Source organism: Lepisosteus oculatus, chromosome 6, assembly GCF_040954835.1.
Source record: "Lepisosteus oculatus isolate fLepOcu1 chromosome 6, fLepOcu1.hap2, whole genome shotgun sequence".
Classification (NCBI taxonomy): domain Eukaryota; kingdom Metazoa; phylum Chordata; class Actinopteri; order Semionotiformes; family Lepisosteidae; genus Lepisosteus; species Lepisosteus oculatus.
The window spans coordinates 5,131,592-5,156,028 of NC_090701.1; the positions used below are offsets into that span (position 1 = coordinate 5,131,592).

Consider the following 24,437-nt stretch of genomic DNA (forward strand, 5'->3'; position numbering starts at 1 on the left):
TATCTGTTAGAAAAAACAACTTCGCCTTAAAGTGGTAGTTGTGATGTTTAAAACTCGGCACATATCTCATAGTGCGATACTGGCGAGCAGAACAAGCTGCTTCGTTTGATCTTTCATGATTTAAATGTTTAGAACCCGCCGGCCTTTGGCCTTCAATTTGTTTTATTTGACCATCATTTCTACAGGTCTACTGAAAATCCATGCAAATATATTGTTCTATCTCGAAACTGTTTTTTAAAAAATATTACAGTATTTAGTATTTTCGTGCGCCTAATTTACAATAACGTGACCATTATTTTTTTTTTTTAGGAAAAAGTAGGCCTGTTACTGTATCATAAAATCTTACTTCTGCATTTTAATCGAAATACGCAATAAACGAATGTGTTCGCGTCTTAATCGAAAACGCGTTGATATTATACAACTTGTTATTAATAAGAATGCACATTATCTAAAATTATACCGAAATGTAAAATATAAGACATCTATATTAGTGTTAAAATGAATAGCTCCTATTATTTATTAGTTACAACATCAAAAATGATGATAGTTGAAGTAGGAATGTGGTATGCGAATTTATGAGCAACGCAGTTTTTATTTTTATTTTTATAAAGCTGTTTTCAATGCTAGCTGCTAGTACGGACAGCGGTCACCGCCGAAAACTGAAGCTTTTCTGCTTTTCTGCCCTTGAAAAGCTAATCAATCATTGATGAATCCCCCTAAGGATTCCCGGTTAAACTGCTCGGACATACAGTATATGGCAATTATGTCATACGCGAAAGATGAAACAACAGGCCTGTTTAGAGTTATTGACTTAAAACTCTCGAATAACGACAACAGAAAAACACGAATCTCTGAGATGTTCTGTATTTTATTGGTATTTTGTATTTGTTGTTCTTCGGACATTTTTTATGTCAGTTAAAAACCACAGAAAATAGTATAAAAACGAAATATTGCATTTTCATTTTTCCGTCGTTGTTATTTTTAACACTCGACAACTTACATTACATTAAAAAAATTATATCTACAGTATGTACTGCTTACTACAATCACTTAATACGGCCAGGCGCACAGAGTCTATTGTTATCATTTTTATAGCTGTGAAGAAAAGTAGAGAACTGTGGCGTTGTTGCGTTTATTTAAAGATTGACAAGTGACTGTTAAAACACGTCTTATATCGTTAGATATAGATTTGTTGCTGATTATTTTATTTTCGCCGATACTTATATTAGTATATGAAACGATTAGGACCACTATACGAAAATAATAATAATAATAATAATAATAATAATAATAATAATAATAATAATAATAATAAAACTGAGGAAAACAGTATACACGTCTTGGTACACTAAGACGAAATGGCAAATCTATAGGGTTAAGAATCGCTTTCTCTTTATGTAAACACCCCGAGGCAAAGAAAAAGTTCATGCCCGGGTCTTTGAAAGTAGACACCATCAACTCTGGTTCATCTGCACACTTAATAGGGCCATACTTTGGAGGATTAAAGAAAAACTACAAATTTTGCTACAGGAGAAAATTCCCATCGACTGATAAAAGCATTAAAAAAAACAACAAAACGGTGGTATCTAAAAAGCAAACGATTTTTAACTTCATTCAGTTCTAATAAAGTCATATTACAATGTGTTCTTTTGTATAGATCGTACCACAAAGTCGACCGTGTCTTGTCACGTCAGTGACTTCAAGAAGTATTAATAGATTTTAATTCGGCTTTCATTCTGTGCTCTCAAACACAATGGGCTTGACACTGTTCTGTTAAAAATAATATGGACAACCGCTGACATTACTTTTTGACATGTAAAAAGAATTGCATTTTGACCAAAAAACAAACAAACGATTGTATTACGCAGGTAAAAGAAAGTGAAATGTCTCCATAATAAGAATAACAATTTAATTTGCTGACTACTAAAATGAAAAATTATCCACGCATATAATTTAGATGCACGCGGCAGATGAATTTTTTACGTTTCAGACTTGGACCTGAAATGTATGGTCTCCATTCAAAATATTCAATTTTGACCGTTCTCGATAATGATTCTGAAGGTTTAGCTGGTTAATAAACAAGTACATGGTCCATTAAACGCTGTATTTTCGCATACAAGTTCAAACAGAAATAAAAAAGGATACAATTAATGTGTATTTGTCAAAATGTCTAAACTAAATTTGCCTACAAATACATTTTGGTCAAAGATACAGCATTCGAGAATTTCCTTGCGTATGTCGGGACAAAAATAAGCTTCCACGCTCTTTTTAATTGTTGAATGAATGAGTCACGACTTAGCCTGAGGAATGATTTCAGTCCGCAGGACAGTATTGTCTGCAATAGCGGGCGAGGGAACTGTGCCAGTGATGCAGGCAGCACCTCTGGACCGTTTGGTTTCTCCCAAACGAATATCTGCTTCACGCGTTTACAAACGTTCGCACCTTGCCCTTCTTGTAGCAAATGAGCTTTAATTAAGTGTAATTACATTTCTCATTCCGCCAACTGCACGGCGTCGGGGTCCTCCAGCGCGCTTTGATCTCGTCTCGGTGTTGATTGAAACTTGAAAACTGGAGGCTGATGTTAATGAACCTTACATTTCAGCGCCAAACTTCAAGCGACCAAATGCGTAGTTTGCGCCTTTAATATATTTGCAAGCACAACGAAAGGTCTGTTTCCTGTTTTAATTCTATTCTTAATCAGTTGCAAAATGTAATCGGTGTTGATATGAGAGACTATCAACCACCTTGCGTCAGATCCAGACAAAATAACATTGATTTTTTCCTTGTAAGATACGATTACGCCTCTTATGCGCTTTAAATCTGTATCAGCTCCGTGAGTGTTAAACCTGGACAATTTTCGTTATTATTCATAGACTTTAGCACAAACTACAATTCATCAAGTGAAACATGAAACAGTATAAAATTACTTTGGATATTCAATTGGGTAGACTGAACAATGAAAACTTGAAACTGTCGCGTTAAGTTAAACTTCATAATCAATTGTATAACCTAGATCTCAAAAGGTGGAAGTGGACGTTAAAATGTTTAAGTTCTCCATGTTTTACTACTACCAAACAGAGACATTTTAATAAGATGTTATTTAATTAGAGATTGCCTTGTGAAGCGGGGGTGCGTTTGCGGAGAGCAGATTCACTTTGGAGATTTGGTGCTAGCTCAAGTGGGCTGGGAGTTACCAACACCTCTTCTCGTTTTTCTGAAGAGTGTGTGTGGCCAGGAGCAGTCAGCGTCGCTACAGCTTTTCCAGAGTCAGGCCAAGCCTTCAATTGGACACCAGAGGCGTTTTGGGAGGAGCTTCGCAGGCAGCAGAAAGAAAAATGTAACTGCGTAAAAAAGTCCTCTCTAGTGACGGATGCTCAAAGTTCAGAAGTTTTCCAATGTTCTCTTCAGCAGACAGCGGCGGCAACAGCTGAAATCGCCCTCAAGATCTGAGACTATACGCTTTCCCGATTTCCTCGCTGACAAAACAGGAGCTTGGCTTTGAATACAAAACAAAATCGACCGAAAACTGGAAGTGTACAAGCTACTGACGCTGGGAAGTTTGTTGATCTGAGTTGCAGCGTGGGACTACTGGGGAGAGAAGAAATGCAGGCGCGCTATTCTGTATCGAGCCCGAACTCGCTAGGCGTTGTGCCCTACATTAGCAGCGACCAGAGTTATTACAGAGCTGCCGGTGGGGGATACACAGGGATGCCAGCCCCTATGAGCATGTACTCCCATCCGGCTCACGACCAGTACCCTGCTAGCATGGCTCGGGCGTATGGACCTTACACGCCGCAACCTCAACCCAAGGATATGGTAAAGCCGCCGTACAGTTACATCGCCCTCATCACTATGGCTATCCAGAACTCTCCGGACAAGAAGGTGACCCTGAACGGGATCTATCAGTTCATAATGGAAAGGTTTCCGTTTTACAGAGACAATAAACAAGGCTGGCAAAACAGTATTAGGCACAACCTGTCCCTCAATGAGTGCTTTGTCAAAGTTCCCCGTGACGACAAAAAGCCCGGTAAGGGCAGCTACTGGACTCTGGACCCCGACTCCTACAACATGTTCGAGAACGGCAGCTTCCTGAGGCGAAGGAGGCGCTTCAAAAAGAAGGACGCCTTGAAGGACAAGGAGGAGAGGGACCGGCAGATTAAGGAGCCGACGTCCAAGCAACAGGGACGGGAGCAGGAGCCGTCCGTGCCGGGCTCCCAGCCTGTGAGAATCCAAGATATAAAAACCGAAAACGGGACGTCAACGCCTCCCCAGGCGGTGTCCCCTAGTCTCAGCACTGTGCCCAAAATCGAGAGCCCCGACAGCAGCAGCAGCATGTCCACGGGCAGTCCCCACAGCATCCCGTCAAACCGATCCATCAGCCTGGAGAGCTCCGACCATCACCACCACAGCCAGGCCCCGACCCAGGGATTCAGCGTAGACAACATCATGACATCCCTGAGGGGGTCACCCCAGGGCGCGACAGAGCTCTCCTCCAGCCTCGTCGCCTCGTCCAGGACAGGTATAACCCCGTCTTTGTCGCTAAACTATTCTCCGAGCCAGACGTCAATCTACAGTTCGCCTTGCAGCCAGAACGTCATTTCCACCACCACGAACACCGGCGCGACTTACCACTGCAACATGCAGGCTATGAGTTTGTACGCTGGGGATCGATCCGGGCACCTGGCCCCTACGACCACCGTGGACGAAACCTTACCAGATTATTCCATCACAACCACCACTTCTTCGCTGACCCATGGTAACCTAAACTCGGGTCAGGACAGCCACCACCCCCACCAAGGACGGCTCGCTTCGTGGTACTTGAACCAAGCAGGGGATCTGAGCCACCTGGCCACTGCCACCTACCCCGGGCAGCAACAGAACTTCCACTCAGTGCGAGAGATGTTTGAATCGCAGAGAATTGGTTTGAATAATTCGCCGGTGAACGGGAATAACAGTTGTCAAATGTCTTTTCCTTCCAGCCAGTCGATCTACCGCACCTCGGGGGCATTTGTGTATGACTGCAGCAAATTCTGACCAAAACCTTTTTTTTAAAAAAAAACTGTTCTTTCTTTTCTTTTTCTTTTTTTTTAATAATCCAAAGATTCTTAACACATTGGCCTCCGTAAAAAAAAAAGGACTCAAATTTATACTGAGAGGCAGAAAGCATATCTTGGTTTGTAAAGGACAGTGTTACTCCAAATAACACGTAAGTTTCTTCTCGCTTTTGAGAGCTGTTTTTTTTTTAAAGATTATGTTAAATTTATATGTCAGGCTTTCACGGACTTGTTATTAAATGTAAATTGCATATAGTAATTTATTTTTTAAATTTTTAGTTGGATGTCTGGACCAAACACCGGAAAGTGTTTCTAAATTGAACTGCCTTAACTGTTCAGAAATGTTCCATTATAAAAAGGTAACCTGTATATCGCCTTATTCTTTCGATTTTTTTGTCCTTATTTGTTGAGAGTATTCTGAAGGCATTGCATTGTTTGTTTAATAAATTGCCATTCTATTTGAGATATACCTATGCCTGATTTCTTAGAGTACCATCAGCACATGATGTTGTGTTGAGAGTGTGGAGTAGGCAAGTAATTTGGAAGAACCAAAGCAAATTTGAAGGAAAAAACACCTCAGTGTATGTCTGTATGATGACGCTTTACTAATTCTGTAAACGTCAGGCCGTTGGCAATAAGTACCTTAAATCTCCCTTTTCTCTGAAATTCAGCTATTTCTTAGCACAGAGGCAAGGCGTTTAAAACGCAAAGTTAAAATAACTAGATTCTGCTCAAAGGTCTAAGTAAATTTAGAAATCGAAGAAAGGGTTTTATCCACTATTACAGTAAATCTGCATTGTTTTTTCTTGGATTATTCGCCTCTGTGGTAAAGCATTTACAGACACTGGGGAAAATAATTTGTAGTTTAATAATGCCCAATTAATTCTTATATATATATATGTATTAGTGTTTATTAAGTTAACATTTAAACGTAAATCACTGAATTTCTTTTAAGAGGTTCTACGTAACGGTTGTGAAATGCAACAGCAGTTTAAGTAGGCCCACTTAGCACAATGCGCCGCAAAGAGCACTACAAGGCTGTGATGGAGGCATTGCTACAGCACTATTTAGAAAATTATTCGGTTCACTTATAATGAATATTAAAAATCAATGTTTTTCGTCAACTTTATAACAGGCCGCCGCTCAATTAAGCTGTTACTTTCATTTTTCATTCTGTTTGAAAATGGAGGCTTCACTTAAAGTAACCTCAGCAAGTTAAAAGAGAGCAGCTTAAAAAACATAATTTCAGTCAGCAAAACACCGGTTTCCACCTTTTTTATATAAGTCTGTTTTAGAAAGTATACACATCTTCATGAAACGTTAAAAAAAACATCCAGTGTGCGTAATGATCAAGTCGATGAATATCTTGCCCGCTAAAAAAAAAGCTGTTGAAAAATGATGTCTGCATTTTAGAATTCTCAGCAGAGGATCGAATAATTCGCCTTCGGATACTTAATAAAAGTTATTAGAAATAACTATCGTTTTCGGTAAATTATTGTATTATTATTATTATTATTATTATTATTAGTAGTAGTAGTAGTAGTAGTAGTAGTAGTAGTAGTATTATAGCATTACCAAAAACGCAACAACATAATAGTATCTGAGATTTTTTTGTTATTTAAGCGTTCTCCTTTTCCTCCTTATTATTTTATTATTAAAGCTATGTATGAAACTACATTAAGTTACATTAAGTTTAGCAAGGCCTCTTGCCCAAATGCTCTTAAGACCACATCGGTCGTATAGTTCATATTATACATTTATATAGAACTTCTCGATTTTTTTATGATTACTGTTGTGTAGCCGTGGTGGAAATATGTACTGTAGTCCTCAATACAGTCTCCGTGGCCGAAACCTAAGAGATGATAAACCATTTGTATTTCATGAGTTGTTTGCAAGCAATTAAACTCTTAGACGCCTCCGTTCACCCTCTGAGCTACTGCCGGTGACTAAAGAAACATATGTGGGGCAAGTTCCAGTTTTATACTGTGTATTTATTGATCGCTGTGTGTTACCCTGTACAAGTAGCAGAAATGGATAACATGAAGAAGGACAGGAATTGTAATTATCTTAAAACTAACAAACCAGGACAAAACTATCGTATAACCTCATGCAACACGGGTTGTTGTTTTTGATGAGCCCAGACACGGTGAATTGAGTCATCAGAGGAAAAGCATCGAATTGTACGACCTAACAAATGTTGTTTTTTTGCAAGCCATCTACTGCATGATATCATCTATAAGCATTTAGCATTTAAAGCGTAGGTCTGTAGGCTAAATGTTAGACAAATTCGACTTAAAGGGTTTCTTTTATGCAGTTGGTAACCAAAAACGTCGTCTAGCTCTTAAATTAATACCTTTCCTTTGGGGAAAATAAGTAATTCGCAGTGGCTAGGTCTGGTTCGGGAGCTATATTTCCAAAATAAAAGTTGGTGTTTGCAATTTTCAATTTGATACAAAAAAATAAGTTAGTGATTGATTTTTTTAATCCTGTTTCAGTAAATACGATAAAAAGGTACTTGATTAAATCAAAGCAGCAAAGCAAATAAAAAAAGCTTTGATATAAACAGCATTTTCGCTGCTTATTTATTCTGTTCTTTGTTACTTGTACAGTAGGTCCCTCAACGATAATTTGAGTAATTTTGCTGTGCTATGTGCGTTTGAAATACGTTTAGCTTTTTTTTTTTTACCATTGAAAGTACCCTGTATATCCCTGTCAGGGCCTGAATGCACATAATAATAATAATAATAATAATAATAATAATAATAATAATAATAATAATAATAATAATAATAATAACTTTCCAGTAATTTGTTTAATATTTTATTTATTGCGTTATATGCTCTTTTAAATAGATTTTTAAATAGCTTGAAAATAAGAACCAGCGGTGATTAATTTGTCTAATTATGCTCTTATGCGTGGGAAAAAATAGATCCTTATCTGAATGGATGTAAGGATATAAAAGTTAAGAAATGTTTTTAGTTTATATAGTAAAACGCATTTCCGAAATAATTTATTTTCAACTGACATACTAGTGCAAATAGCAAAAAAAAAAACAAAACAAGCAAATGTCTTTAAGGACGGAAGTAAATTATTTATTTAGTTGTAAAAATATCTTCTATGTGCTTTTCAGTACTGAATATCACGACGTGGCCCTCGCCATCAGCTGTGGTGCTATTATGATTGGATTTACAACGTTTAAGATTTATTTATCTACTGCGTCATATTAACTATGGGATATTGCGGCGACGAAATCGTTTCAATCACGTCCACTGCTTGGCCGACATTTAAAGTACATTTTAATTGTACTTCTTGCAGAAAACACATAAATAATCTTTCCTCGGTGTGAAATAACAACAGTATAAGTAAATTACGATACCTGTTGTTATAGTGGTTATGAGAAACGCAGGCTTGTTACTCGCTTTTGCTAATATACACTGAAGGGACCGAATTAAGCAATACCCGACTCCTTGTGCACAGCAAAGCACGCTGCGGTAAGGAAATGCATTAAAAGAAGTTTGAACGAACCGAGGATGCCTACGCATCTGTTATTTCAGAGTTATGCGCGATGTTATAGACGCTCATTCGCTCACAGCTAGCTATAATCAGGCTCATAAAAGTCATTAGATTCTTTTTTCCATGTAATAAACAAACGTCGTGTTAGTCAAAGATTGATGGCTTTCACATAGCAAGAGCGGGCCAGGTCAGGAAGGAATAAAATTCAATCAGAGTGCAGAATCATTTTTCATTAGACGGAAAAGGCAGAGTAGGAGACGGGGGTCAATAGGGAGGATGTTACCATTAACAGCACTATCGACAGCACGGCAAAAGAAGATAGAACTGACCCAGACGGTCAGATGCACTGAAGTGTTGGACAGAAGATAGTCAACAGCTAATCTGCATTAATTAATATGAACGCCTTATGCCCATATTTCTTAGTTTTAAAGAAATAATCCCAAAATAAAGTGCAGGACGGCTGATGGTGACGTTCTTTTACTGAAACTTTTTTTTTCTTTCGTCTGATTTTCTTTATGACTACTTACACTTCTAGGTCCCTAATAATGCGTCTGCCAAAACTGTAATACCAGATAGCATTTTTTAAACAAATACAGCATGTTATTAAGGGTAAGACATATTCCACAGAACACTACAATATTTTTTTTAAATAAAAGGATATAATAATCAGCTTTCACAAGAAATGAAAGCGTCGATCATTTATATTTTAAAACATCCTGCATCACACAATGTTTCGAACACCTTTTTTCAGTATTTCTTGCAATTTAGGTGTCTCGACAGACGAACAATGAAATGGTGTTAGGACCTTTGGAAAGCAATTAAAATGTATAACAAAACATTAAATACAATTTTAAATTCACAAGAGATGAAGATTATTTTACTGTATGATCTAATTTTTCTTGTTTTATGTAAAATTCTTAAATACATTTATATAAAGACAAAATGTGTATTTTCAGGAAATATATTCGGATATGCTCCGAATAAACAATTTCAGTGATCATTTTTAGCGACGTTATTTGCGTTCATTTTGTTTACTCCAGAAAATCTATATGCTCGACGACGCATAGTGGGGGTTTAGTTCTACATTGGGACCTATGTTTTCAAGGATTAAAGGGTAAATAATATTGAGTCTAACATTTAGGCTATAGATAGAAAAAGAAGACCTCTCAATAATAAATGTTGAAGCACTAATTAGTTAATTAGTTAATCGATAAGGATTTTCCAAACTGATTCTATGGGGGGGGGGGGGGGGGGGGAGTCTCATTAATTGGCACAGCCTAATCTTGAAATAACTTTAAAGAAACAAGAGCAGAAAAACAGTCTGAAGCCTGGGTTTAATATTTATACAACAGCACACCGCTTCCGTTTGTCTATAAGAGCAGGAGAAAGTTTCAATGGATTGTCGATGGGTTTATACGAACGTTGTAAATAATGCATTCAATTACTGGGTTAAAGTGCATACAAACTTTTTTCTGGTACTACTAACCTTCATAACCTATGTCGTCGAATAAACATGTTGTGATATGTAAGTGTTTAGTGATATTCCAGAGGAGGTCCAGCTACATTGTGTCAAAAAGAACTATAATGTAATAGGCCTATTTAAACTGTTATGCTCATATCTGTATAAGGTTATTAACATATTATATATATATAGCCAGTAACCATTAATGCCTTCACATCTGAAATACAGGCCTTTGTATTTGCTGACAATTTGAGAAGGTACCAAGTTATGTCACATTTTTAAAACAAATTTCAAAGGTGAGCCTTTAAGTTTCACTGTTAGATTGCTTTCACTGAGAGGTATATTATCATAAGGAGTCTATCTCTGCGCCTGTCTGCGCCTATATAAAACACAATTTATCTTACGTAGTCCTAGACTATTTGATCTGCCACTCTGCAAAGGAAAGCTCTTTTTTTAGTTTCAATTATCACTATAGCTTTGTCTTTTTAGGATGGCCGACATCTATGCGAATATGATGTTCTGATCGATATTTTGGAATAATGCAATCTAATATATATATATATCTTTTCAAGGTGAGTTCCCGGGGGCTTTGTGCTTTAAACCCGATAAATAAAACTTGCTATTTATGCCGATTTTAGCATTGCTATCTCTATTTGGTTCTTAGCTGACAACAGCTGTTGTGTTTTGTTTAAATAGCCATATTAGAAAAGCATTGCGATTTTGTGTTTTTTTATTTTAGTTTCTTTTTGTAGTTTCCAAAAGACACCGTGAAATCCACGCGCAGCCAATCCACTTTCTTCTACAAATAAAATAGTTAAAGTCACGGGAAGAACGTAAAGCACGTATTATCAAATTATTAAATATATTACAGTCTTAATACATTTCTAATCAGCCTAAGGCAGTGGTTCCTCATGTTAGGCCATATCACGTCAGTAGTTCACACACTGAAATTAATACGATGAGCCAAAACAAAACATGTTGCCAGTAGTTTGCTGTAATGCGCTTCATTTCTATGTTCCCTATTGCTTTTTATCAAGACGTTACAAGCAGTGTTAAGGTCACGGTGTTACCCTTAAAGACTCACCTTAATTACCATCCCCCACCCCTGGTCGAGTCCTGCAGTAAATGATTTTTGAGGAAAAAAAATCTCGTGTCTTTGAGACTTGCTCCCTAGGCCGACGGTGGAATTGGATTGTGTTCTTGACAATTTAGCCCCTAAATAAACACTGCTTGGTTCAACCTGGGTGGGCAGAAAGCCGCAATTTTTCAAGAACGGCGAATTGGGTCTAGTGCACAAATACATAAACACAGGGGAGTTACCTGAAGTTTTCCACGTGCCACATTGTTTCCCGAACTTTCATACAAAGTCTCCGGATACACTGGCCTTTCCTGGACATTAAAACATGTTCTGTTCTTTGTACAAAATAGTTTTGCACGAACAAGCAGGAGAAAATCACGCGCAACATATCGATCCTCCAACCTCAACTAAGTTGAAACACATAAGTAACTTTGTCGAAAATACAGAAAATGCGTATTAACCCTTTGTCGTTTTTGTAATTGATATAAGTACTTTTACACTATCTAACCATCTAGTACGTGGAAGTACGGTTCTTTAAGTCACTTTAATGACATTTTAATATACATACATAGGCTATACTTTAGGAACCCTTTCGTTGGTCGATTACGTTTTAAACTAAAAACAAACATGTTTGAAAAAACAGCCAATGCACTCTGTAAATTAAGAAAATCATTTTTCAAACAAGGAATAACATCTTTTCGTGATGTAATATAACAAATCACAATAAAATAGTTCTCGTTAACACAACGTTTAAGGAAAGGAACGACAAATATTTTCTTTGCTGATATTTTAAACGTAAACATTTCTTTCCCGTCTGAAAATAAATTTTCTACGTGTATGGATAGACAGAAACAAATGGAAAATTAACAAGAAATTGATCACACATTTATCAAACCCTTCAACGTGAAGAAAAAATTGTTTTTAATTTTAATTACGGAATACTAATCATTTCACGATAATGCAGCCCCCATATAGCATGTCAGGTCATTGAAATACTATGAGAGGTTTTTCTTTTTCTGATTAAAAGGTTTTTCTTTTAAAAGATCGAAGTGTGTCATCAAAACTTTTCCTTACAGCAAATAGAAAAGATCAGCAATTTATTGCCATTTTTTTTAAAAAGAGTGCGAGAGGAACAATAGAACGTTCTTAAACGGGAACTGAAAATATCAATTTGTGTGGAAGCAATCTCTGTTCTGCTTTAATGTGTATATATAATGTGTATATGTGCCTGTGTGCATATACAGACAAATATTCTTAGTTATATAGACGCACACACGCATTCACACGGATTTCAGACTGGTTTCCTGAAATTCCAGCCGCCTCTGCAGTCTCACTACCACGAAGCAAAAAGCTCTGAGCAGAATGGGTATTTTATGTACCTTTTCCAGACGCGAAGCTGAAAAGACCTTCGCTGAAACTAAAGTTAATGTCCCCGAGCAACCTTCTAAAGATTTTTTAAAGAAGTTCTTAAAAGAAGCAGGATTTTGTATGTTTGTAGGTAGGTATTTAGGAAGGCAGGCCCTTTAGGTGGATATGTTCGTTATAATATCAGGGTAACTCCTTATTTTTTCACCTTCAGGAGCATTTATTTATGAGTAAACAATGTTCCAATTAATACTATTTTGAGATTAAGCAAAAATAAAAGCTGTTTTAAAGCACTGTTTATTTCTTCTCGGTAGTCCAGTGCTGTCAGGTTATTTTAGAGCCCCCTTAGTGCCTGAAGATAACCACAGTTTAGCAAATTAAGGGTCGTAAACATTTAACGACTATATCAAAGATTCATTCTGTAATTTAAAACAAAATATATTAGAAATGTGAAAACATTAAACAGCAACATTAGTAATAATTTTATATTTACCTTGCTTAACAATACAGTCGTTTTAATTGAGGCGGATTCGAAAAATGTCATGCAATGCTTTAAAAGTAACGCATTATTCTTCCCACATCGCCAAAGAATCAGACGTATACACAGCATATTTATCATCACATTTCATGAATCAAAAATATATTAGAATGCAAGGCATTTGGAAATATTTATTACACTTAAAACCTTTAAATTAGAGGGTTTAAGAATAAAGCTGAATTGTAGATTTTTAAATAGATGCGAAGAAAATATCGGGGAGACACACATACGTCGCTGTCCCGCTCACAAAATGCACAGATGTCTGTTTTTAGAGCTTCACCTTTATTGACTGTAAGGTCTCATAACTGATTTGCCGCTTTCTAAATATATTTTGCTTGTTAATTTGATGTGGTAGATTGAATACAGCATGAAAATACAGCACTCGGAAATATGGATTCTGAGAATACCTGTTGAAATAAGGGTGTCACGGCATAAGGCCTGACTGCATTGTTGAGGGTTAGCTTTTCTTTTCATCCTTTTCTAAGCTCGGTAAACAGAGCAGCACACACCATCAAATGACTTTCTGGATTTTGGTTTGAAAGCATGTTTACGCTTAACTTTCTTAACCATTTCTCTCTCATCTTGACAGTATGACCGAAAGCACAAAAGCACACACAACTCCGAAATTCAAAGCTCTTGCTCCATTTCTTTGTTTAGCTGAGCTGCAGGAATGTCTACAGTACAGTGGAGTAGGAGGGATTTATCTAGCCAATTCAAATTCAGTATTTTGAGGCATTTTCCCCTCCAGATATTGTTTTTTTTTTGTCGTACGAGGCCATTCCACTTGATTCCAATCGCTGCCTCTCCTCCACAACTGACAGATAAAACCATATGAGCATTACAGGGTATCTTCTTCTAATTTGAGATTAATGAGTCTTATCAAAGACGTTTAAATTACACGACCTTGTAAAGCAAGACTCTCTGTATGTCAGACCTGTGTGTAATTTAAAAAATAAGGGAATGCAAACCCGAAAGACACATACTGCATATGCGGCTGAAGAAACGCACAACTTCTTGGTTGATACTCACGAATGCAGGGTCCATAATAAACTGGAATAAACATGAACAACGTTCAGCACTATTTAAAGAGTATTTTTACAAATAAATGTATACATCTAAAAACCCTCAACACATTTACTCAGTTTGTATATGCAGCTTCGTGTACAAAGAACAAGAATTAAAGACAAAGTGCAACTAATGTTCATTGGATTGTGTGTTATCTTTAGTTCAGAACTGAAAGGACTTCTACGTTTTTTGTAAAAGATCCAAATTTAAATTTTAGAGGGGTTACAGCACACGCCTCTACTCATGATGTTACATATTTACTCTGATGGGACTGTTACGTGGTTGATATTGTGGGTCCGCGACAACCTGCCAGCTTTTTATTAGACGTGAGATCCAACACATTGCGAGGCTCTTTGAGTCAAATGTGTAGTTTTATTATTTGCTTAGTTAATACATAGGTAGTGGTTGGCATTTAGAAAATATGATGTGGAATGTAAATGATTCTTGGTGTGGGTGTTTAAAATGGCGTTTCCATCAAATTAAATTTGCAATCCATTCAATTAAAACAATGAAAAAGACATTTGCCATGTTGTTCCAAAAATAAGGTGGAGTCGAATCTGGATTGTTCGGTCTTCTGTAGCGCGTTGGAAAAAAATGCGCAGATCTAGCGAAGAACGAAAACAAATAACATTTTTTATTCGCCGTCAAGCTCGCTTTCATGAATTTAACGGCTGGCTGAAATGGCCAGAAACTGGCTCAATATTCAGTCCTGCGAACTGCAAAATTTAATCCACAGAACAAAATATTAGAAAGGGAGCCTGCGTAGTTAGCGGTGGTGTACGCCATGCACCTGTATGGTGTCGAGCTCGGCTCTGTGGAAACTGCTGTTTTTGCTCAGTCCGCTTCAGGCCAACCTCAAAGCGCCATCTGTTTCCAATTAAACAGCACACAGACTCCGGCTCTGTCTGACCGTCAAAGTACGAATTTAATGCTCTAGGTGTTCTCTTAAAGAAAACGCTAACCCACCCTGTTCATTCTTCTTAAACCTGCAATGAAACCCACATTTTCCATTAAGTTTAATGTCAAACGACTTTTCCATTAAAATAAATATCTCCTGTTTTCCACTAAAGGGGATGATGGAAACAGAATACGGGTACCAGTCCTTCCAAGCTAATTTTCAAACACTCCATTACCATTATGCTCCTTTTGATTCAATTCTAATCCGCTTTTTTAAAAGTAAAATGCTACTGCAAAACCGCATACGGGTTTTTTTTAATAAAATATTTCGTGAATTAGATCAGAAATGTTTAATTAGGAAGGTGGTCCTACAACTAGTTTAATTGTAATTCCTTTAAAAAAATGTTTGAATGGAAATTTTGGTCGTTACTGCTCAATTCTGTTTTTATTAACAATAAAAACAACTCAGTCCAGAGACAATATTCTTATTCACCTCTGGTGCCTAACACAGGCTATTAGAGAGAACAATTTTATTAGTACAGACTTCTAAGTTGAGGTGAGTTGGAGTATTTCAAATTAAACATATCCAAGCACATTCCAGCACTTTTGAATACACGTTTCCTATGGAATAAAAGAGCAGTGTGATTGCAAGGACTGCGGAGACCGAGGGGAAACTGAAAAGCTTAGCGACCTTTGGATAACCCGGGAAGACTGGCACGAAACACTGAAACAACATTGACTCCCCTTGAAGTTCTCCCTTTAAAACTACCTTTTAGAACATTCGCCCACCGGTAGAAGGTCTAATTATAGAAACTTTACACACCGTAGTCAGTGAATGTCTCGATTCTACTAGTCTGACGCGAGAAATAGAGGATTTTATTGTCAACGGCTTCCACATCACTGCTCCCAGCTAGAACGTTTCCGCAGACGCAACCCCTTCAGTGAGATTTTGAAGGAAATCACCTTGCAGAGAACCGAGTTAACGTGTTAGAAATGTAAAAAGAGACATGTTAACAAATACCAGTATTCTGCTTCTAAATTAAACTGGACTGTATGCACAGGGAGGGTGGGTGTTTGAGAGAGAGAGGGAGACAAGAGACAGATTCACAACACAAACTACCAACCAAAAAATGTATCTAGTGATATTTAACGGTTCAGGAATAAATAAACAGACGCTCACATCATTCAAAATCCCTGGATTTATTATACAAATAGTTTTTGGTCCCCGTTTCAGTTAAGAATTTCATGAGGTAAAGAAACAATTTCACAAAACAAATTAAGAGTACAGAAATTCAAGTTCAGTGTTGAAAGGATGATTTGATTTCTTTATTCCAGTACACACAATCCAAATTTGAAGAGAGAATAGTACAGGCAGATATATGAAACCGATAAAAATATTAATGATTCTCATTTTTATCCGATTCCTTCTAATCACAGCGTTGTGGAAGCAGAATACTGGTTGATGTGCCAAACACTTTCCTCAGTGAAAAGTGACCAACACAGTATCAGGCATTGGGGTTGTTTCTCATCAGCTCGATGTCTGCATTCACCATTTCCTTCACAAGCTCCTGTGAAAGAAAAAGAGCGGGTTAGTATTCTATGATTTCAGCACAGCCTGCTAGGTCAGAAAAAAAATCATTCTATCTTTCCTGAAACAAAATATGTAAGTCTATCGTAAGTGTATTATTTTCATAGGTTTGACATAACAACACGTGAAATCAGGATTAAATACTGACACCAATGACAGATGACAGACATAACCATATATACACATATGAAACACTTTGTTTCTGTTTTATGACTCATTAAAGTAATTATTTTCCAAACCTGAAATATATCTACAAGCTGTGAGAAAATAACGTAAAGGGCAACCAGCTGACAGAATCAGTGAATATGTAGAAGACGGGAGAGGAGGAGAGAAGAACACATCATTCCAGATGGCTTCAACCTCATTTTTATTTAGTCTTTAGCATTGTACCCAGCTCCGCTCCTCTCAGGCATACTGGTGCTTCAATCCCAGGGGAAGAAACTCACAAGAAATAAGCAGTTCAAGAAATGGCCATTCTGTCTGTCCACTAAAATGTCTTTGTTATCAACAAATCGTGGAGTTGAAGAGGAGTCTAATATTTATTTTGTTGAAATGTTGGCCTTGAAAAGGGAAATCAATTATCTGATAATAAATTTCATTCTTATTTTTGCAGTATCACCAAAAGAACATATAGCAAAAATACTTTAACGTATGACTGTGACTTTAACAGTAAAAATATCACTCTTTTGTTTTTCTGTGAACTGGGCACTGGCCTTCTTACCACAGTTAGATATAATATCTGAGAGTTGAGTCATATAAAGCTTGTGTCACAGAACACTAAGGAAAATATGAAACAGCCACATGGGCTAAGTAAAATGCCTCACATTTATCAAACAATCCAACGTCTAGCTCTTTAACGTACTGAGATGTGTATGTTCTGATTTCCTCCTTTGACAACCCACTGTACAAAATATTTATTTTCTTTGAGAAATCTGATTAATAAACCAAAATGATTTCCTAAATTGGCTACTGCCTCAGAAATGCCTGTGCACACCTCTTTCTCTATCTCTTCACTGTGAAATGTTTGAATAAATATTAAGGGTATTACCCCTTAGGAAGCTAATCTTCTCAGCAGCTGCAATTTTCAATTTTGATAAGAACAGCTTTATAATTATTTGCATTTTAAAATACAAACTAAATAATTATTGTCAAACAATAAATAAAACATACAGTATATTCTGTGTTTGTTTCTGACATCTTTCTGTGCATGATAAACAGCACTGTGACAAGAAAGCTTGAAATTCATGAGAGGTATGGGTCACATTGTGCTTTGGAGTCAGATACCCATCATAAAGTGATTAATGTGTATTGTGTCATGCTTTGCCTTGAACAGAAGCATGAACATCGCATGGCACAGATAGACGGAGACATTGCACATGGACCACAGAGATATTCCCCTATTTTAAGTCTTTACAACAGCTGCAAGATTAATGACGCTATTTAGACCTGATAGACATTAACTTCCAGATCTACCCAATTCATCCCACAGGTGCTCAACTTGTCACATTGTCTCTTTGTATTAGCCAGACGTAGGTGGTTCAGCCTAGTGATGATGTGTGCATAGACGCTGAAAGCCCTAGGTGATTTCACATGGCGACGATCCTACCCGGGACAACCCCAGAGCGGACCCACTCTGTCTTTCAATGAGCCATTGAAAGACACCCGTTGCTGCAACGCATGATGAAAAATAGACAAACACGTTCCTTTTCTGTGTGATCAAGAGTATGTGTGCTCTTTACAAACGTTCGTCATTTCCCACTCTAAGGGTAACAAAGGCAACATCAATATCAATATACAGTATGATGACATATACTGTATATACACACAGTATACAATTCAATATAACTACGTTATAATATACATTAGTGTGCAGTATATATACTCATGCAAAAGAGAAATGCAACATTCAGGTCTATGAGAATTGACCCAATCTTGTAAATACAGATCTGAAGCAAAATAATGAAAATGTGAACGAAAGTACAAATGAACAAATCGTAAAACATGACAGTGTCCAAGTTAAAACATTACATAGTTTGTATCAGGCATGGACATTCTGTGTATTAACATTATCTTGGCAGCTTTGATGCATAGACTTATTCAGCCTCTGGAAAGACTGCCGTGTGATGGTCCGACACTTTGTGGAGACAACGGTCAGGTGGTCAAATTTGTCTCCCGTTGGCGGAACTGGTGAATTGGCACCAATGGTGTTCTGCTGCACTCAGGTCAGAAATAAAAGCTGACCATGCGAAACCTTGACATTGCTTTCTTGAAGTTGTGCCACTATAATCCTAGTGTGGTACGGCGTTGCATTGTCTTGCTAGAAACCTGACATTTCTGAACTGGGTTGCATCAGTAGTTAACAGCTAGTTCAAGGACTTTTACTAATGTGTCTCTGAGCAGTGAGGTTGCCTTCAATCTGCACCAAAACTGTTCTTGGTGTTAAAGGATACTGCTTTCCACAATTTTGCACTTAAACCACCGCACTGGTTGAACAGCACCAGCATAATGGTCACTTAATGTAATGATGTTTTTACAAATATTGTCTTTCAAGGTCAAGGTGAATGTAACTCCACCAATGTCTCCAGTTGTTCTTGGGGCTAAACTTTTGCCTCTCAGCTGTCAGCATATCACCCCCCGAACAGCCTCAGAGTCTGCAGACACTGCAGCCTGAGAACAATTCAATCAATGGATCAGACAGATGCGACAGTCCTGGGCTTGTATTGTGACTATCGGCCTTCCAGGATGTGGCTTGTCCCATACAGAGCTGGTTTCCTGTTTTTTTTTTTCATGACTAGACCGCTGATTGTGGAAGCAGAACATCTTGTTCTCAGGACAACTTCTCTCACAGACAGGCTGCTCTCGATCATGCCTATAGCAAACAGGTGATCTTCAGAGCATGGTCACCTCTTCCAGAGTTGTTGATATAGATTCTTAATCAACCTATTTGATCTCAACTCAATACCAAACATGGAGCACTTGACACTATAAAGACATGATCAAGTTCAAACTTTTGCCATTTCAAGGAATAACTACTCCACCAATCAACAAAACCATTTACAGTACTTACCTTTTAATACATATATTATTATGCGCTGAATGAGCAACTATTTTAAATCTCAGACTGTTAAATTTTTACTGTGCATCTGTATATATCTGAAATATATATATTTAATTTACCTCAAATTCAAACATTACATTTTTTAATATAATACCAACCTAAAATTCAGACTCTTATTCATTCAGACATGTGTAACATATCCACAATCTAAGTGATGATAATAATAACAACAACATCATGATCATCATAATACTAACACAGGCAATAAAATAATTAAGCATGCTTTTCAACATTTTTAAGTACTTTACAAATCATCTTCCTCTTTGTTGGGCGCTTACAGCTTTAGATGCAGAAATCAGTACTATATGTATTACTTAAGTGGGCTGGGTCCCAACTCTGGGACTCCATGTTAATCTAAAGTATTCAAAGTCCTTTGGGAATATTGGAAATAAGAAAGGAATTATAACTCACCTCAAAAGACACTCTCAGTTTCCATCCCAGCTTCTTCTGTGCTCTACTGCTGTCCCCCTGGAGAAAATCCTTGAATAGAAAAAAAAACATTTTTTCATTGTTGTCTTCATCAGTTCAGATATGGCAGAACACACAACAAATCAGTCGGTGGGTACAGGTAATGTCATCATTCTGTGGAAGTCTGTTGATTGATGGCTTTAGTAACTTCTGTAGTGGCTGTACCAGAAAAAAACAGAGGTTGGCATTATTTAAAGGGTAACTGCCTATCTTTGACCTTTTTCCAGAAAACTTTATTTCTGTGGAAAATGATGTTTCTGTAGTCGAAATCAAATACCTGGTAAATAAAAAAAAAACAAACTTCAAAGCCTCCTAACCAAAAAACAGCCTTCATCCAATACACAACAGCAAACGATATGATAACCAAAAGAAGCAAATAAACAATGAGAAGTGTAATAACTCGCGTCACCTATTTGATTCCTCATATTTCCCATAAAGAGATCCACAGAATTGCAGTCACTCGGAATGCCAAGTCTCTACTGCAATCAGTCTGAGGCCCGTCCCCAAGAAAATGCCAGAATATGATGAATGTGTGGCTTTTTTTTTGGGTGATATCCACTGAGGGCTAGTTAGAGACCACCAAAGAAAGACCTCTTTGAAAAGAGAGTCAATAACCACTGTCCAGTCAAACCGTGCCTGTTTAACTGGATAATTGAAATCCAGTATTTACTTGAGTTTCAATGCATATATATATATAACCATACAATAAAAAGGAATTTAAAAAATCAAAGAAAATACAGCATCATAACACATATAGTATTGTTTACACACAAATATGTACAGAGTAAGGGCACTGCTTGAACTTTCTAAATCATGACAGCAAATGCCTTAAAAGAGTACCTAGTTTAGAAGTCAAAACATGGAGATTATGCTGCTGATGTTCACATTTTAGAGTGGAGTCAGCTCTTTTCTTGTCTGATAAGAACCTTTCATGTAATTACCTTTCTATCACATAACTTAATTTTTTTCTGCAAAATATTTTAGATATTTACCTTCAACAGAAATAGAAAGGAAAAATTACCCTTCCACAAAGACCTTTGCTTCCTAGTCATGTTCGTTTCATTTTAGATTAACATAGACACCTTCAGTTCACCTTTCCTACTGCCCTTTTGTACAAACTGTCAGACAAAACAGATTAGGAGAAGATAAAAATAAAATATATTGACATTAGGAGCTGAAATGCCCCTTTTCCAGAAAAAATGCAGATAAAGAAACTGAGTGTTATGAACAAGTTCAACATAACTGAATTTATTTCTAACACACATATATTGATACTTTATTATTTTGCACAGGAATGCTGACATATGAATAATTTATCACTGGTATGACTGAAATTATGACAACAACTGAAAAACAATCCACAGTTTTGATAATCTGCCCTATCTCAACATTCTGCGTTTTATTATTCAATAAACCATAACACAGTCTGAGTTGTTTAAGAATGAAAGGTTTTAAGGGTATACTGTATATGACTTTAACTCTACAAGAAATGTGCATGCTAAAAGCTTAAATGTTAATTCTGTATAAAATGCAGTTCACATGCTACAGTACATTCATGACTTAATCAAGCTTATATTCTACATAAATTGTAAAAAACCGCCCCCTAGAGTAAATATGTCTGACTGGTTATTGTGATAACAGTCTTGTACTTTAACCAAGAAAACATCATTACAACTATAAATTTGCTATATAATCACATCCAGGGACAATTGTGAACTACACAAAAAACCGAGCCAAACATCCCTCTGACTAAAGACACCAGACCAGCTCCACCAGCTGTTATTAACTGGTATAAATGAAAGCATAGATACAAGAGTAGATACAGAGTTAAAAGACAATTGATAAGAAATGTCACTTTGCTTTAGAGAACTCAATATGTTTCTGTAAAGTATTTTCACTTAGCTAAAGAAAGATAACAGTTTTTTTCATTTAAAACAAGTGTTGAGTGCTATTTCACTTCCCGGTTTAGGCTATCAATTCTTAAATGAATTTTTAAACCTGCCTTTACCATTTAAATAAATATTTTACTGTCATCATCAAGAGAAAAGTAAAATAACTCTTGAGCTAAAGCCAGCAGTTCTTCAAGCAATTTTAAAATACATAATATAATATTTCTCTCCAACAGTAACAATGCAGAACACTGTATGTTGCTATTTTGTAACTAGATATAAAGACCATCATGGTTTATGCTGCTTTCGAAAACCTGAAAAGAATGTCACAACAAAAATAGTTCAGCTTACAACGTTAACAATGTTGTTAAAAAAGTAAATTTTCAGTATGAAAATGAGGTTTATATACAGTTCAGACTACCTGAATAGGTTAAGTCTGATATTTGCAAGTCAGACTTGCTTACAAATATTGAAAGTGTGTCGTAAGCCTTAATGCTAATTGAGACAATCAAGAAATAATTACTGGTTTTAAAGGTAACAGCATATACTATAAGCAAATATAATACACCACTGAAACTCGTTAAGTATTTAAACAATTAGAGGCCATAAAGCAGGGAAAGTTTCACCGGACATATCTGAGCACTGTAAGCCTACTACCAGAGCTCAGCACTCAGCAGGGATTATCATCTGTGTCTAAGTGTGGCATAAAGCATAAAAGCCAAAACCAGAATAAAAATAATAAAATGCAGAGCAAAATTTATTTCACCTACTATTTAAAAAAAAATCTGAACTGTAATATCCAGGCTACTTTTAATTGTATTGCCATATAACATTAGCATTACGCTGTTCCAGTGAAAAAATGAAGGCTAAACACAGTAAAACACACATTGACCCAAATTAACGCCAGTCAGGATGCTTTTTCAAGATGATTTTCATTTTTAGCCAGAGGTGGCACTGCTGAGCACAGTCTGACTGTTTAACTTGAAATGACAAAAATTGAGATTTGGGAATCAGAAAGCTAAATCAAAGGGAGATGCTGTCATGCAGCACTTGAGTAACTCCTGTCAGGACTTATCTGTCTTGTTTATTTAAAAGAGGAATTTATTTTAATAATAATTTCATGCTCTAATTTATCAAATTAAATCAGAATGTTTACCTATTAACTACATGACTATTCGATATAAGATGTCCCAACTGAAAAAAAAAAACTTATAAGAAGAAAACCTTTATTTAGTGTCTCAAAAGCCACAATTACATGAGACTGACCGTGAGACTGGAAACATGATGAAGACAATAACAAAACAGGCAGAAATAAAAGAACAGATAATTTATAAGTAAAATGCAGACAATCTATAATAAAGTGATATGATTGTGTACACATCTATACACTTATTTTTTCATTCAAAATCATCCTTATGCTACAAATGAACATTCTTTAGGTACATATATAATAAAATGTACGGAATAAAGACTTTCCACTGATAAAAATAGCTAACCAACATAGCCAAAAAAAAATATTTTTATTGTGGAGCAGACTCACACATACAGAAACACACAAAGAGAACATATTGTACTCTATGATTTAAACTTTGGAAGGGATGGCTGCATTCATACACATTTGGATTTGCAAATGTTTATCCGGAGAGCAGTATTCATTGGCTCAGTACAAACGTTCTAATTATATTTTCACAGTTTAGTAGCCTTTTGACTTTTTGACTGCACAGATATTATGCGACTGCATCTGACCCGATTTTAAATTTCAGATATGTTTCATCCCCGAACCATTAACGCAGCACGTTATAAAATGAGATGAATCTACAGACTATTGAGAGAAATATCAAGATGAAAAGATTATGTCATTACAAAAAAGATTGCAAATGTTGAATTTGAACCGGGTGGCAAATACATGTCATGTTACTCATTCAGAAGATTTGATCATTTGGATCTGTTTTTCTCCCCTGACCACAGAGACTGTTGTGGTCTAAGAGGGGTTTGTTTTAGTGACAGGCTTGCATGGGAGCATACGTCTACCGCGATAATAATCAGCCTGTGATCAGAACAGCAGGAAGCATGGGCATGCTTCTAAAGATAATACACTATAAACACAAACAGGCCATTGAACAAGCTTGCTAATAAAAATGCATCACATGTAGCAGATGTTGTGAAGCTTTTACACATAATGAATTTTCAATACGGTTCTGTACTTGTGTGAAAAAGAAGACGTTCACATGAGACTTTAGGTCTGAGCCGAATGGAATGCGTGAGTTCAGGAATACTAAAAAGTATTTTTTTAAAAACCTGCCGAAATAATGTTAAAGCCGTGCAAGCTAGTCTTTGAATCGATAAGAAATCAAGACAAAAAAAAAGAACACATGAGATAAAAGGATCACTAATGACTAGGC

The 24,437-nt window shown here is 36.6% G+C and overlaps 2 protein-coding genes across 2 annotated transcripts in view; one reads left to right on the forward strand and one right to left on the reverse strand.

Moving 5' to 3' along the window:
* The first annotated feature begins 3,254 nt into the window (after window positions 1–3,254).
* On the forward strand, window positions 3,255–5,517 carry LOC102688177 (forkhead box C1-A). Its single transcript, XM_006634461.3, has one exon. It carries the CDS (start codon window positions 3,604–3,606, stop codon window positions 5,032–5,034), a length of 1,431 nt encoding a protein of 476 aa, XP_006634524.1. The 5' UTR covers window positions 3,255–3,603; the 3' UTR covers window positions 5,035–5,517.
* A 10,636-nt stretch (window positions 5,518–16,153) lies between these two features.
* Window positions 16,154–24,437, reverse strand: part of gmds (GDP-mannose 4,6-dehydratase) — a 302,854-nt gene continuing 294,570 nt past the window's right edge. The window contains exons 10-11 of the mRNA XM_015354685.2: window positions 20,090–20,158; window positions 16,154–16,540 (exon numbers count right to left, since the gene is read on the reverse strand). Of these exons, the coding sequence (XP_015210171.1) occupies window positions 16,478–16,540; window positions 20,090–20,158 (132 nt within the window). The 3' untranslated portion in view covers window positions 16,154–16,477. The remainder of the gene's footprint in view (window positions 16,541–20,089; window positions 20,159–24,437) is intronic.